This window comes from Strongylocentrotus purpuratus, unplaced genomic scaffold (genome assembly GCF_000002235.5).
Source record: "Strongylocentrotus purpuratus isolate Spur 01 unplaced genomic scaffold, Spur_5.0 spur5_scaffold_6, whole genome shotgun sequence".
NCBI lineage: Eukaryota > Metazoa > Echinodermata > Echinoidea > Camarodonta > Strongylocentrotidae > Strongylocentrotus > Strongylocentrotus purpuratus.
In genome coordinates this window covers 45,661,825-45,679,338 of record NW_022145612.1, presented here as the reverse complement: position 1 = coordinate 45,679,338, position 17,514 = coordinate 45,661,825, and the positions used below count along the sequence as shown (strand labels likewise).

At 35.8% G+C, this 17,514-nt stretch overlaps 1 protein-coding gene across 7 annotated transcripts in view; it reads left to right on the top strand.

Annotated features, from left to right (window-relative positions):
• The window catches only part of LOC587512 (protein MON2 homolog), a 69,499-nt gene that overhangs the window by 47,905 nt on the left and 4,080 nt on the right, over positions 1–17,514 (top strand). For 2 of the 7 annotated variants that reach the window (XM_030973612.1, XM_030973610.1), the window contains 8 exons: positions 2,186–2,197; positions 2,999–3,025; positions 7,933–7,965; positions 12,412–12,540; positions 15,129–15,319; positions 15,908–16,095; positions 16,517–16,733; positions 17,168–17,250. In XM_030973612.1, the coding sequence (XP_030829472.1) occupies positions 2,186–2,197; positions 2,999–3,025; positions 7,933–7,965; positions 12,412–12,540; positions 15,129–15,319; positions 15,908–16,095; positions 16,517–16,733; positions 17,168–17,250 (880 nt within the window). The remainder of the gene's footprint in view (positions 1–2,185; positions 2,198–2,998; positions 3,026–7,932; positions 7,966–12,411; positions 12,541–15,128; positions 15,320–15,907; positions 16,096–16,516; positions 16,734–17,167; positions 17,251–17,514) is intronic. The other 5 variants (XM_030973611.1, XM_030973613.1, XM_030973614.1 and 2 more) reach the window with 5 other exon arrangements.

Here is a 17,514-nt window from a genome sequence, read left to right as displayed (position 1 = left end):
GTATGTGATTATGCAAATGTCACCTTTGCAAAAAAGGGCATCAGGCCCCGTTAATTATTCATACTTGTTGACACCCTTCCATGACACTTCATTCTTGGCTTGATATTAAATGGAAAAAAATCCCACAATCGCTTCATCTTTGAGCTCTATTAAAAAATAAAATAAAAATAAAAAACATGCCCCCTCCCACGATACATGCCCCAGAAAGAAAGAAAGACATTAAAAAAAAAGCCTCTCTCACTGTGACTCTCAAAACTACAGTGCAAATACGTCGACATATCTATATTGGTAGTATAACACTCCCCCCCCCCTACACACACACACACATACTGCTTCCTGGATTGCCTGTTAGTGAGAAGAAGGAAAGAGGAAAAAAGTGAAGACAAACATTTCCTGAATAATAGTTCGTTGTGTGTGGTCTAATGTCCTCTTTAGGGAAATAATGACACCCAAAAGTGCAATGTCTAGCCTCGGGATCTTGGTGGATCACTCGCAAATTGGATGTGTGGTTAGATTAGGATTCTAGTGAAGGGTGACAAATATTGTGGAGAGATCTACATGTATAGCTTCTAGAGATATTGAGCATTCTGTGTCATAGGCATGTCACTAGAAAATCAAAAAGAAGATATATTTAGCCTGTTTTTTCAGACTTTTCTATTGATTATATTTTGAGGAACGTAAGGAAAACAAGAAATAAACATAAAGTACACACAACTCAATGTCATTTGAGTTTGTATGTTTGATTTAGAGTAAAGTGTAAACAATTTAATATTGCAGTTTATTCCACACCTAAAATGAGACAAGTCTATGATTCTGACATATGTGCTATCATATAAAATTCACTGTTTCCAACCAAATCCATAACATAAGCAAGTCACACACTTTATCTTCAAATACACTTCTTTATTCATTCATACATGTATAATTCAATAAAGAGTGGAACTTGATACCAGCCTTCAATATCAGGTTCCTAGCAATCTGTAATAATACTCTATTCAGAACCTGTAAACATTCATTGCTATATTGACTACACCCATTTTATATCTACTCTGTAATGTCATGACTCATTCCATTTTGTTTCATTATTTGTTTCCTGATTTTACATCTTGCATACAGGTTCACTAGTTACAAAGTACATGTGCATTATGGGAATTTTATGTTTTCAATAAATATCTTAAATTTGTATGCATCAATGTTATATCTTTGTGCAAACAACATGATTATGGATGTTTACATGTTTCTAACCATATACACAATCTGGGAGCATTCTTTCTTTTTTACTTCTTTTTTTTTGTATCAGTTTTTTAAAACTTTTATGCCTTGGGTCCTTTTTTTTCTTCTCAATACCATTGTGTCATTTGAGATCATGATCATTGTCACATACAGGACATTCCTAAATCTCAATTCAGGACGTCTAGTTTCCTGTTGAAAAGTTCACTCTACATTCCATCCTAGTTCATTCAACAGTGTGTTAATTCCCTACAGTTCCCTCTCCAAAGGGGAAAACCGCTAGGCTTCGCCGCTTGTGCAATTCCAACGTTTGAGTCACCTATATCCCCTTTTGGAGTCATACCTTTTTATTTCCTTGTCAGTTATTTTGGAAGCTTAGTATCTAGGTGGGGATTTGTATCTCCTTGTGTCAGCTATCAAATTAAGCTCAGCATTAATGACCTATTTTGGTGTAGGACATGCAAGCCTGATAATTTCTGAATTTATTTTATTTTTCCTGATTTAAAAAAAAAAAAAAAATTTGATTTTTGGGGAATTTTTTTTTAATCATGATTTTTTCTCCCGAAATGTAATTGCATTATTCACAAAATTGATATGGTTTTGTGTCTTTATCTCGGGATATGAAAGGGGAACTATTTGGTCATAAGTATGTTGTTTAGAGGAGGAAGTTTGTTGTTTTAATGATTTCTAATAATTCAGGATGCAGGTTTGTGTAAACGAGATGTTGTACGACAAAAATAATTGGCTAAATTGCTAAAGAAAAGAGTAAATGGAGCATGAATGATCATTCTCCCAATTTTTTTTTCTTTTGCTCTCATTGTTGCATTGTATGAATAATGAGAATTAACAATGCTGTTGCTGATTTCTTTTTTTGTAAATAACGCATAGTTTAACAAAATTCTTGATGAAATGCTTTTGATGTTTTATTTTATTTCCATTTTTTGTTAACATATAGAAAAAGACACAGGTAAATATGAGAAATCAGTATTGTGCATGGAGAACTAATACTTAATATCTAATAACGTTAATATTTAATTGCTTTAAAAGATGAGAAAATGAATTCTGTATTTTCCTGGTTCAACCCATTGCAAAGAAAAAAAATGTCTCTAAAGGTTCGTTTGGATATGATGGGGAAAAACCTTGGCATTTTTTTAAAGATGACATAACGTGCGATACATTCACATTTCTGAATATTAAACTATCGAGCTTGGTGAATATGGGCAAGTCCTTTGTTGCACGCAGTTGCTGTTCATTTTCCACTTTTGAAAAACAAAGAGGCTTTTTTTAATGCAGTTAACTGTGCCATATCTGAACAAGTCTTAACGGCTGATCCCAAACACTGCCGGTATGTTAGAAGTTGTTTTTTCCATCCTCATTCTTAGCCAAACATTTTATCTCACTTTGGAATCGATAAGATATAACCAGTAACCTCCACAAGGCTGATACTTGGCCTGTTATATTTGTTATCTACACAGTACATGTAATAAATTTGAAATTTCGAATAAAATATTTTGCTTACATCACAAAGTCAAGAAATATGTGGGCAGATTTTACTTGCCCTCTCCCCCCCCCCCCCTCCCTTTCCATTGTCAGTGTAAAACAAAGAAAACCTTCAAAACAGAATGAGAGAATTCATTTCTTCATCTACAATTTTGCAGTGATTTTAGATTTGAAATACACAAATTTGATTGAATCTAATCTCTTAAAACATCATACTAACCCTTCTATCTTCGTCTCTCTTCTTTTCTCACGCTTAATGCTGCAATAGCTTTATCAGGGAATGTTTGATTCGAAGGTACATTTCTGTGCATTCTGTCTAATTGCTTTAGATGTTAATTTTATGCATTTTGATTTCCTTTTCCCTCTTTTGTACATCTGGGGAGTATTTCACAAAGACTAAGATCGACTTTAACTATGGCAGGCCTTTCATGCCACTGTTTGCTCTCTCAGCATTTACTGGCATTGGCCTCTCAAGCGACACAAAAAGCATGGTCTCAAATCTACAGAATTTACATTTTGTGATAATTCATTATTGAAGGAAGAAATATTATCTAAAGATCATAATGGTGAGAGCAACCAGTGGCATGAATGGCCCGCCATAGTTAAGTCCAACCTAAAGTCAATCTTAGTCTTTGTGAAACACCCCCCTGGTCAATACCACAGTCACACCGATTAAAGGGGAAGTCCACCCTGAAATTAAGTTAGTTTTAATAGGAGTAGAAAAATGAGAGAAACAAGTCAGTGAAAGTTTGAGCAAATTCTGATTAAAAATAAGGAAGTTATGATTTTTGAAGTTGTGATCAATCAAACACAAATTGGCAACTCTATGACGTATCATGCGAGCTCAACTTCCATTTGCTCAGTACTAAAAAAATCTAAAATTTTCATTTTCCCTCAAGAAAAATTTCAACCATACATGCACCCTAAATATAATAATTGCAAATATGTTTCTATACTCCCCCTGCAAGGAACAAATATATATTCCGTCATCAATAACGAAGAAAACATGATTTTATGGAATATTATGCACAAAGCAAATGAAGGAGAGCTCGTATGATAAGTCACAGAGTTGCCAATTTGTATTTGATTGATCACAACTTCAATAATTCATAACTTTCTTATTTTCATTCAGAATTTGCTCAAACTTTCACTCACCTGATTTTCTTATTATTCTGCCTCTATCGAAACAAACTTATTTGGGGGTGGACTTTCCCTTTAACCAATTCCAGACCGACCGTACAGATGCGCTGTTCAGATGAACGAAATAGTTTGCTTGGTCGTGTGTCTGTCTGTCTGTCATTAGGTGTGACTGGGGTCAAAACATTTTAGTTTTTGTTTTTATGATGATTAGAAACTTTTCTCGTGAAATTGTGTTGTGCCGCTGGCAGAAGGTCATTAAGCATGCACGAATGCCTCAAAGCAAATTTCTGATACCTCGCTTCTGATCTATACATGTTATACCATTTTTCTATTAAAAGATGACAGGATTTCTCTCTTTGTCTGTATCTACTAATAAAAGAGAAAAGGGATAATTTGTAACTACCTATTTTAAGGTGTTTCTTATCAAATAAGCACATATGTTTGAAGTTGCAGGCATTCTAATGCTATTGAGTTTCTGCTTCCATCAGTAGTGTGCATCCGCTTGTAGCCGAATGTTGCGACACGTTTACAATCCTTCTGCCAGCTGCATTAACAAAATGCACTCTCAGTCATTAAATTTCAGTTGGATATTTCTGTTATTATTACATTTAAAAAAAAAAAATCATTAGTGTATACAAACTTTATGGTGCATGTACCTGTTTCGGTTTTAGAATGAAAACATATTTTTATTCCAAATTACAGTAAAAATATTCACATTCGTAGAAAATGTTATTATGTATTTTGCAGAATTTTCAAACTATTTCATTAGGATATGTTCTCCTTTGAAAAGTTTTGAAGGACCACAATTATTGTTGTTATGTATAAATTGTCTCTCTCCTGCTCATTTTATTTCTTCAAAAGTAGCATTATGACTTTTTAAAAGCCTTTTACCATTTCCTTCTGAAATCTGTCATCCTATACTATTTAAAGCACCAAGCCTCATTCTTACTTTTTAGCACGCCTAAAAGGTGGAAGAAAGATTTTTTACATCAAGATATTTTTTCCATAACACTTTTACCATTCTTCTTTCTTCTCCATTTTTTTGTACTACAAATAGCTTTAATTTATTTGGAGGTTTTTAATTATTCAGAATTATTAATTCATTAGTAGTTGTCATTGCAAGATGCGGATGATCTTCTTTTTTTAAACAGAAATACATGATTTTCATTCCAAGGTCAGGGCTGGATGGGATGGGATGAACCAAGATTAAGCAAGGACTATTTTGAGAAAGAATCATGCTTCCCTTGTCATGGGGTTTCAATTATGCCTTCCCACAGATTGTGCGCCAAACTTGATTTAGCAATGATTTAAAAAAAACTCAATCAGTGATATGAATAATATTATGGGGCAATATTTCATATAATAGATGATATTTTGTCATTTCAAAACAAAATTTAATGTTTAATATTTTCAGTTTACCAAATATTTGTAGATTCCATGTAGGGGCCCTTTTTTATGCCTCCGTTACGAAGTAGCCGGAGGCATTATGTTTTCGGGTTGTCCGTCCGTCCGTCTGTACGTACGTCTGTACGTACGTACGTCTGTACGTACGTACGTCCCGTTCTCGTGATCGCGTTATCTGAAGAACCGATTGATGGATTCCTGCCAAACTTTGGTCATGTATGTATCTTGCAGAGCCGATGAACTGATTAGATTTTGGGGTTACGATGTCAAAGGTCAAAGGTCACAGGGCTCATTATGTATGCAAAAACAGCTCGTGATCGCGTTATCTGAAGAACCGATTGATGGATTCCTGCCAAACTTTGGTCATGTATGTATCTTGCAGAGTCAAAGAACTGATTAGATTTTGGGGTCATGAGGTTAAAGGTCAAAGGTCACAGGGCTCATTATGTATGCAAAAACAGCTCGTGATCGCGTTATCTCAAGAACCGAGTAATGGATTGCTGCCAAACTTAGGTCATGTATGTTACTTGCAGAACCGATGAAGTGATTAGATTTTGGGGTCACGAGGTCAAAGGTCAAAGGCTACAGCGCACATTATGTATGCAAAAACAGCTCGTGATTGCGTTATCTCAAGAACCGATTGATGGATTGCTGCTAAACTTAGGTCATGTATGTTACTTGCAGAGCAGATGAACTGATTAGATTTTGGGGTCATGAGGTCAAAGGTCAAAGGCCACAACGCACATTATGTATGCAAAAACAGCTCGTGATCGCGTTCTCAAGAACCGATTGATGGATTCCTGCCAAAATTAGGTCATGTATGTTACTTGCAGAGCCAATGAACTGAGTAGATTTTTGGTTCATAAGATCAAAGGTCAAAGGTCATGGGCTCATTATGTATGCAAAAATAGCTTGTGAACACATTCTCATTAGAACTGACAGATGGATTACTATTTAACTCAGGACATCTTGCAGAGCCAATGAACTGAGTAGATTTTAGGGTCATGAGGTCAAAGATCAAAGGGTCATATATGTATATGAGAAATTGCTTGTAATCACGATATTCTGAGAACCTGTTAATGGATTACAATTGAACTTGAATTCGAAAAATGTCTTCTGTTTTGGTTTGTAAAATTGCTCTATGACGGAGGCATCATTTTCGACTGCGCGCAGTCGAATTCCATCTAGTTCATTTTCTTTTTTCTTCTTTTTGTTGTTGGGTTTTTTTTTTTTTTTTTTTTTTGGGGGGGGGGGGTTTCATTTGATAAAATTCTTATAGCTCAAAGATCTTAAAAACATTTTTCTTTGGAATTTATATGTCCATAAATGCATTTTGTGCATGTTACTACCGTTTTAATGTACAGTGTACAAAATCATGCAAAAATGTAGGTTTTAGAATTTAATAGTTTGAATCGATTTTGATTTCTTAAATGTTTAATCATTTCATATTAACATACAAATTCATGTACATGCTTGTGTAGCTTTAGATGCATTTAATGTATCAAACAGTATTTGTCTTCAGCTTGCATCACATTTATCATTATACTTGTATCATGGGTTGTGTAAATCATGTGCCTTTGTTGTAATCATGTGTGTTTTGGTTCATACTCAGATGTATATTTGTTTAGTGTGTTTTTGTGCTGTTTCAATGTGTTTATCACCGTTTCATGGTTTTGTGAACATAACCCCTTTCCCGTCTGAAATATCATGAGGGATTTGGATTTCTTAAGTCATCCTAATTGCAGAATTAAAGATGATTAATCTCTTTTGTGCTTCCCAGTTGTGCAATGTAATATTTGTCTTTACAACTACTATATACAAAAGCCATCAGGATGACTGCTGTTTACACCGATCCAAAATTATGTTGTTTTTATGGGCAAAGTATTGTGATTGTAGGCCCATTTTCTTCTTTGTTGATATATTTTGGTGTTAAAGTACAACAATTTAATTTGGCCCAATGCTTATGTGATGGAAAATTAAATGCTTCTTAAGGATCTGTTCTAGATTTGTGTCCATGATTTTCATGGGTTCCTACATGCAGTTCTTATGAGAGGTTTTTTATTATATATGTGAACTCCCCAACCCCAGATGGAATAACTGACTAACTGCAACCTACTGAAACTTGCACATCAGCACTCATCATATAACAACCTGGGCCTCGTCTTACAATGAGTTACAATTGATCCAAATCAATCGCAAGCCCTCCAATCAATCGCAAGTTTGCAGTCTCCTATCCCTTATACATAGTTGCGATTGATATCAACTCTTTGTAAGACGAGGCCCTGGTCTCCTGTACTTAACACCTGTTTTACCTTTAATGCTGATTTTTTTTTTTTTTTTAATTATTATTTTACCATATTTTTGTAAATTTGTATCATCTACCAAATGAGACAGGAGAAATGGGAGAGCACCGATTATATAACATCCTATTCTTCTGTACTTAACACCTGTTTTACCATTAATGCAGATTTTTATTATTATTTTACCATATTTTTGTAAATTTGTATCATCTACCACATGAAACAGGAGAAATGGGAGAGCACCGATTATATAACATCCTGTTCTTCTGTACTTAACACCTGTTTTACCATTAATGCAGATTTTTATTATTATTTTACCATATTTTTGTAAATTTGTATCATCTACCACATGAAACAGGAGAAATGGGAGAGTTATAGGTCTGCCACACAGGTATGTAGATGTTAGTTCTGTGGCACAGTGTGACTTGTATACCCCTCTTTGGCTGCAGTGTTTTATTTTTTATTAACCCCTGTTTGATACATAGCGTTAGCTTTAATCCAAGAGAGTGACGACTGCTGCTTTTTATCTAGGTACATTCATTCGGTATCGTGCGACTAGAGAGGAATGAGGAACTAAAATCTAGTTGGATTTGAGCCTATTTATATGAAGCATTCATTAAGATATCATGGGAGAGGGAAATACTGATCTTGGTTGTTTTTTTTTTGCATCATTAAAGGTAAAGACCAGTATTGGAAACGCCCCAATTTCAAAAAATGAAATGGAAGCTCTCATTACCAATCATGTGAAAGAATATGTTTTGACTAATACATGATGATAAAAAATTTGCCGGGAAACCGCCTACTAATTCTTATATTTGGTAAATTTGTTTCTCTCATGGTCTGTGAGAGATATAGGGTAGTCCCATATACATCTTTCTGTGTATAGTGCTTGTAACTTTACGAAGAATGGGCCAAATTTCTTATCATTTTGATGATTCCAGAACCTTGCAGATGCTAGATGCTAGATGATCAACCTTTTCTGATCGATTCAACAACGTTTCTTTCACAATGCAATCGCATGACCATAACTGGTCTTTAGCTTTAAGGGGAAGAAACTTAACATCTTAGTGTACTTAATATATTTGCAAGGATGCAAGTTTTAATGGAATGTTTTCGTCTAACACATTAACACATTTACACATATAAATACAGTTACAACAGGGTTAACTTCAATCTTTTTTTGAAACAACCAACTCAATTTTCATATAATATCAGATAAATAGGTATTTGTTAATTACAGTACATATACCGACGTGGTATGCATTTGGTTGACTAATTTAAGACTAGACCTCATAATTTGCCTTTCTTCCATATACATAATAATTGATCATGATAATAATAATAATAATGATGATAATGATAATAATGATGATAATAATAATAATGATGATAATAATAATAATAATAATAATAATAATAATAATACAAATTATAATAGTTACTTTTGTATAGCGTTTGATACTGGTACTATGCTTATAAGCACTTTATATTGTAATCATTAAAAATAGACTAGGATTAGTACATGTACATTTAACTTTTGATTTTGTAGAAGGATTCTAATTGATATTGTTTGTTTTATTGGGCTGAAAGAAAATGAATGTCCTTACCAGTACTAAGTAACCAAACCATAGTATGTATGCTTAGCAACGTATATCCTCCCTGTTTATCCTTTTTATCTTTATTGATAAAGGAAGTCTCTGTGTTTCCAAGAAAAAGTCCCGATTTTGGTTTGCTTATTTGCGAACGATACACCCTTAGATAAATCATGACAAAATAAATGTATTCTTGTGGAATTATGTCATTCCCTTTTCTCTCCTCTTCCCATTGATTTTTCATGATTTGTAGAATGTTTTGTTTGATGGTTTTGTTTTGTTTTTGCCATTCCCTCTTAAATTTTTTTTTACAACCCTTTGTTCAATTGTTTGTCATGATTATTTGCTTTGAAAATAAAATGTTATTATCGTCGGTTCACCACTAATCATCATTTAAGTGTTGTTGTTATTGATATAATTTTCCATGTTTGTTGGTATATATCTTCTGTTTTCAGCTAGAAGGAGGTTATCTCACTTTAAGACGGAGTTAAAGGTACTATGTCCCATTTGCAGGCCAAAAAAATGAAAAAGTTAAATTCCAACTGCATTTGAAAGATAATACTAATTTAGAACTTCCCTAAAAAAGGTGGGGCTTGAAAATGTCTTCAAGTGGGAAAATAACGATTATTAGTTGTCAAATCGACTTTAGGGCTATAGAGCCCCAATGTAATAGTCTTGATTTTCAGACAATTGTACTGAATGATCATACGTTTTATGCTGCGCAAAGATTCAATCGGTTTAATCTTGGCCATCACAAGAAGTGGGTTATTGATGTAGACAAATGCTCATGTACCCTTTACAACTCTTTTCATGTATGTTATTACCAAAGAAGAAAAAAAGCCAGTCAGTCACTCAATAGTGTCTGACAGTGAAGTCTAGCAAGTAAACGGGTTTCCTTGCATAATTTGAATATGAGGACACTGCTCAAGTTTAAATTTCACAGATAGGACATACCGGTACATGATATATTCATAATTCCTGCAAAGTTCTACAGCATTTGAGGTTGGCTGCAAAAGGGACATAGTACCTTTAATGCCCTCCTGGCTCCAAACAGGATATATTTGTTAATAGCATGTTCTTAACATAAAGTCATTGGCATCTGTGTGATGCAGCCATAAGCATCAATTTTTCATTCTCATGAATTACACCCATTCATCCATATGATCATTTACTAATTACATAACCTGAGTCATACCATCATATTCTCACATTATGTAGCAACCATATATTTATTTATCCCTTATATGGCATGTATCACTGTGTATTCATTTGAAATAATATGCAGGCACAAGTTCTAACGAATTCCGAAGCACTCTGAGCCCAGCCAAATTCTGTCATTCAGGAGCAGTATCAAATCTGCATTGCTGGGTTTTACTAATCGCTGCTCTTACACCAGATTGCGCAATAATAGACCTATGAGAGATAGTCTAGAGCATGTATGGTTCAGACCCTAAAATCACTACAAATCGTGCCTGCAAACTATTATTCATCTAATTTGTCACATTTTCTTGTCATTGCAATTTGATTTTGTATGGAATGTGTCATTTCTGTCTGCATTTTCACCCCATCCATTTTTTAATGATTCTAATCAAACTGAACTGCCTTGCAAAAAAGGTATGACAAAATAAAAATAAAATTTTTACTAAAAGGTAGGAGTGGAAAGAGGTTACATAGCTCTGTATATCAGAAGGCCCCTAAGCAGCTATACTCATCTGTGTATAATTTTTGTTTTTGTTTTTGTATCTTTTGCTTCATAATGTTTTTTTTTTGTTGGGGGGGGGGGGGGGAGGGTGGTCCCCCAATATAGCTTATCATGTACCGCATATTAAGATTCCATTTGTATGATTGGTAAAAACTGCAGGCATAAAATTCGCCAAAAAATTTGACCAGGCATAGTCGTATTTGCAAGGACGCGATAAAGTTAATAACAGATACGCACTGTGAGACACCCGCATTTCTGACGCGTAAAGTTCCATTGACCCTATAACAGACATTAGTTGTTAAAATATTATTTTTTAAGAATTTACACTTAGGATGTAGTGTATAGAACAAATATTTACTGCTTATTTTTTTTTTTTTTGGGGGGGGGGGCATGGTTAAAACTATAGCTCCTCTGTGATCTAGAGACTGCACTATGCCCCTCATCTTCGTCTTGGGTCACAGTTCAATTTCGACATCACCTTGGGTAAGAGTTTTAACTGTGCCCCTCATAGTAGTCAATACTTTATGACTCATACACTCTACTAATGTGTTGACATTCTAATACATGTAGTTCCAATTCACATTAGGTTTCAAGGTGTTGGATTAATTACAGTACACCCATCTTTTGGTTGATATAGGAACCCATTTTCCCTGATTCGTATTTGAAAAAATCTATGGCGAAGGCTTTCATATTTTCCCAGATCGGAGATCTTAAAGTTTATGAAAGTAAATAAAAAATTATGTAAATTGATTGCAGTATATCTTCTTTGCAAATGGATTTCAAACTATACGTCAATCCAAGGGATCTTCAGAGTCAGTTGATTGTATTATATTGAGTATAATGTCTTCAATGTTAATATCTGCATACTGTGAAATCCACTGCAATAATTTGCTGATGTACAGTTTAAGGAGTGGATGAAACTAACAGCATAACCCATCCATTTCACCTAGGCATGATGGTTTTCGTATTAAGCTTTCCTTCATGTGTTTGTACAATAATATCCTCCAAAGAAACCGAAAGTAAAGCTTTATTAGAATTCCCTGGCAAGTGTTCCATGACTTGCAAGACAATTGTTCTTTGTGTGCACTTTTTTTACGTACACTTGCATGCATTATGTTGCTAACAGTGACAATCAAGCAATACCGTTATGGCAATTTACACACTTTTCCAAAAACACATAGATAGTTTCAGTCTCAATTACCTGGTTTTTAGTATGTCACCACAGATGCGACAACCACAACTTTGTGTCTTCTTCCTTTTTTTCTTCTATATACATTGTATTTACACTAATCAATTGATCATTTTGTGACAATGGTTAGGATTTAAGTCACAGTGTAGAAAGTATCATTCTTTTTCAATACATTGATCTGATCATTACCGGTAGTCATTTGTCATCAAACTTTCAAATTATCTTTTTCACCAAATCATCAAGATGTGTCACAGGTACTAAGGATCTATTCTTTTTAATGAAAAATTTGATGGTTAGATTTGAAATGAAGTTCAACTCGAACAGATTTCATGATATTCTCTCTTTCTTCATCAGTCTGACTGGGTCGCCATGAACTACGTGCCCTTTGCTGAGAAGGCCTTACAGCTGACCTCTGACCTTTACAGGTCAACGGCCGAGCATCCATCCGTCATGAAGCAGCATGTCCTGCAGAACATACTAAGGGTAAGTCCAATCTCTAAAGTCTCTCAAGAATCGCCATTTTGTTGATGCCATTTGAAGGCCAAACAAGCCCTTGTTCACACAACACAAGCAGTGGTGAGCAGCCTCTGAAAAATCGCTCCGCAAAATAAGAGAACTGTGTCAGTTGTATATGTAGGGCAAGTGAGGGTTGAAAAAAGGAAGCTTCATGCTTAAGGTTTTGAACAGACACTTACATGCAGTTATCCAAATGTGAAAGGAGCTGCATTTGTGTCGAGGTAGGTTCCAAAGAGAGGCAGGTTATCATGTCTTATGTGAACGAGGCCTGGCTTGAATGATTCAATTTGTAAGATGCTTCCTGTAGAAGCTCGAAGTATGATCGGTACTTGTCTGAAAGGTCCTGCTATTCAGGTCACCAGCTGGGCCACAGAGACAATGATAATGCCTGGGTTCCCTACTTGTAATTTGACCTAAATGATGGTCACTTACAATAGATTAGTAAAGCTTCATATGAAACAATGCTAAGAATAGTACGCAGAAAATCTAAATTTTGTATTCTTTCATCAATATTAGACTTTAAACACATTATTTTAAAATCCTTGCAGAAATGTGTTTTAAATGACATCCTCTTTCACATTATGATATAGTTTAAGTGAAATTTTGCCATCAAATTTTTTGGGCTCCCAACATTTTAGAGGGGCTTTAATAAAGGGAAAATTATCGTGTGACATGTTTTATTTACTGATTGAGCAATAAATGTAGGATTTTAAAGATACCCAACAGGCTTTTTTGTGTGGTACATGTATAGCATTATTTGCTCCAGGGCAAGTGCATAATTCAAGCCCTGGCATACAAACAACCTCAATTTAAAAAAAAGAGATAGATTAGGTAGAATTGTGTAACATCAACAATCAAATTCATCCTTGAGAACAAATTGTGTTTGGGATTACATGATTGCATAGTGTATGCAGAGTATGTAGCATCCAATTTGCCAAATCTGACGTATTGATACAGACAGCTGTTGAGTTAGACCTGTGGTTAGGGGGTGAGTGATTAGAATAGAGAGAGGAAGGGGGTGACAAGTTAGGAAAAGGAAATCAAGCACATCACTGAAGAAAGGAGAGATTGTGGAACATATTTTAATGTTTTGTGGATATTGGAAAATACTTGAGAATTTAAAACTATGGAGTGGGTAGAAAGTAAAAAAATAAAGAAAAATGGGGCAGAGAAAACGGACGAAAGATAAAGATAGGAGTGGAGAGAAAGGGGGAGAGGAGGAAAGATGTGCGTGCAAGTGGGGAAGAGAGAAAGGGAGGGGAGAGGAAGGACATGGGAGAGAATGATAGATAGATTAAAAGAGGAATTCAAATAATGACAAAAATTGAAGGAGAATAATCAATATGAACAGGGAAGAAAAGGTAAAGGAAGGCAAGTAAAGAAAGAAAAAGAATGAGAGGAAAGCAAGGGGAACAAGAAGTACAAAGGATGGATGATAGAAGAGGGGGAGTAGGGTTCATTTTGAAAGATAAAGGGAGAGAAAGAGAAGAAAATAAAGAGAAATAGAGAGAAAATTAAGAGGGGGAGGAAGGGGAGAAGATGTCATGAAATGAAATGATAGATAAGGAAGAGAAAGAAATCAGATAACTATGAGAAAAATCCAGATGCATGCACAGACTCAAGATTCATGCACAGATTCAAGATACGGGTAAAGGTTGAGAGAGAATTGTCCCGGCATAAAGCACATGGGTGGGAAGTATCTAACACATGAAGGTAATGCAAGCTGACATGTTTTGAACTTGTGTCGGGGGCTTTTAAGGGCAGTCAGAGGCTGGCTGTCAAGTCTGTGAATTGTCTGCGTTAAGCCAAGGAAACGCCCTTGCCAGCCCCTCGGAACACTAAAGGGAAAACAAGACAATGCGGTTTACCCTAGGAAAACTGAAAGGGATTTTTCTTTACGATCAAACTTATTACATCAGGGTTGATTTTTAATGCTGATATATATCACAGATTCCTGGTTTTACCTGATTTGTAGCTTGATGAGATAGAATGGTATTGGTATCTATTTAATGATGTTTGTTTTTCTGTTGTATGCAGAAAACCTAAATTTTGTATTCTTTCATCAATATTCAACTTCAAACACATTTGTTTGAAAATCCTTGCAGAAATGTGTCTTAAATGACATCCTCTTTCACATTATGATACAATTTAAGTGAAATTTTGCCATCAAATTTGTTGGGCTCCCAACACTCTAGAGGAGCTTTGAATGTACTACTACAACAATTGTCATCATTATTGCAGTCACTGTAGCATGGAGGGAATTATTGGAAATAAGGAGAGAGTGAAATTAAAAAAAAGGAGGGGGAGGGGGTTGAGGGGAGGGGGTTGAGGGAAGTGCAAGATAGAGAGAGTTTAATAGAGGATGAGAGGGAAGCAGAGAGGGAATAAGAGAAATAGAATGGAAGGGAGCAGTTCATGAAAGATACATGTAAATGGGAGAGGAGAAAAACTCTGTACTATTCCCAGTTACATTTATAAACTTTCGAGTGGAGGGTTTTGCTATGCAATTCATTTTGTAAGATATTTCCCCTACCTTCTTTTTTTCCATCACAAAGGTTTTCCAGCTGCCCTTGGGTCTCAAATATGCATGTCCTGCCCCTTCGACATGGAAGCTTGCAGTACAGTGCCTACTTGATATCCTACATGTGGGACTACCGGTGGCCAGGAAAACGGAATTCAGCGCAAAGTTTGAAGACATGTGGATGGACTTGGCTGCATCGCTTGAATTATTCCTCTTCTCAGAACAGTGAGTGGCAGTATGATGGGTTAGAAACTGGATCGTGATGAGGATGGCAATAATACCGAGGAGAAAGAGGCTGATGGTGATGGTGATCGTGGTGGTAATGGTGATGATGGTGATGGTGATGGTGATGGTGATGGTGATGGTGATGGTGATGGTGATGGTGATGGTGATGGTGGTGGTGATGGTGATGGTGATGGTGATGGTGATGGTGATGGTGATGGTGATGGTGATGGTGATGATGATGGTGATGGTGATGGTGATGGTGATGGTGATGGTGATGGTGATGGTGACGGTGACGGTGATGGTGATGGTAATGGTAATGGTAATGTTGGTGATAATGATATTGGTGATGGTGGTGACGGTGGTGGTGGTGATTGTGATGATGAAGATGATGATGATAGAAAAAAAGTAGCGGAGAAAGTTATTTTTGTGATTATGATGATTGATAAGGAGAAGGATGACAGTTAAGATGATATTCACAATGATGATGGTAATGATGGTGGTGGTGGTGGTGGTGATTGTGAGGAGAAGGAGAAAAGTTTCTTCCTGCAGCCCATTCATAACATCAATCATCCCATTCTCTTTCCCCAGCCCTACACCCTCCACCCTTTCAGTTGAGGAGCAGCAGAAAGATGAAGGCATGGATGTGAAGGTCGTGCTCCTCATACGGGAGGAGATTCTACCTTTCTCATCTAGTGTTCCAGAGCATTTTACAGCTCGCATCATGGCCCTCCTCAATAGAGGCTCTATCCACTCAGCTAGCACAGCAAGCTTCTTAGGTGAGATTGTCAATCACTAAACACAACATTTGGTGAAAACTACAAATTTCATGAATATTATGTGATCAATGTCATTTTTGAAAAACCTATTTGATTAAAATATTCAGTCTTTGTGGCCGTTTCTATCGAGAACCATGGGTAACCATCTGTTATATTGAAAGAATAATTATTTGTTTTAATTGTTGTTGCTATTTTAGACAAGCCTGATGCTAGCAGTTAAGTTATGAGAGCAACATTTGTCTGAGAAATATGCAGCCATATTAAGAAGAAAAAAAAGATACACACAAAAGCAGTTCATGCTTTCTCCTCTTATTTGAAATTCACTTTCATTATTTAATGATCGTTTAGGTTACTTCACATTTTAATGTCATTGTGTACACTCTAACTTTTTATGAATTTTTTTTGGACATGTTCTCCGCAGATGTAGACAATCGTCAGCTACGAGAGGAGTTTGCCAAGGCCTGCTTCGAGACCCTTCTCCAGTTCTCTTTCATCTCCCAGACGAAACCTCTTAGAGATGCAACAGACGAGGGAGCCCTTACCAAGATGGCGCTGGCTTCTTTGCTCCAGCGATGCCAGGAAGTGCTCAAGAAGTATGTGGAAGATGAGAGGCTGAGTGGGAAGTGTCCTCTTCCAAGGTTAGATGAATTGCTTGTTTTTTTTCTTTCCTCAAATATTTGTCCCTTAACCCATTAGCAACTAGAGATTTTGTAAAAATGGCCTATTACTCACTGGAAGATTTGTCAATATTGCTCTCATCTCATTTTGACATTTTTCTGAACAATATGAAACATGCACTATTTTTCTATACAGAATCCTACTGTAGACATCGTAAGGATTACGCACGTATAACATCATAACAGTAGACCCTACAACGGAAACTATAGTGCGTTGAAAACGGACGGGCGGTTTCGGGCGGTTCAGTGAGTAAAGGATGTGCGGTTTCGGGCGGTTTAGTTGCTATTGGGTTAACAATATTTATGATCGGCGTTCTTCTCTGAAAATAAAGTATTACAATAGAAATTGCTCATATCTCACATGTGTTACATACTCTTTTTCAAATAAATTTCAGATCCAGAATGACTGAGATGTCCTTCGTCTTACAAGCTGTCACAACACTGATGCAATCCCTCAAGAAAGCTACTGCAGACAATGGTATGTACAGCTGTCCATCCCTTCTCTCTCTCTAACAACTTTGCGCAGACTCCACATGCTTTCTGGCACGTAATTTACAATATTTTGTAAATTTCCAAAGTAATTTACATTTATTCTGCAGGGCTCAATAGTTACTGGAGCCCCTGCATATTGAAACATGTATGTATGTCCATCTTGAAAAATTCTATTAATGCTCTCTATGCTTATTTAAAGGTAAAGACCAGTATTGGAAACGCCCCAATTTCAAAAAATGAAATGGAAGCT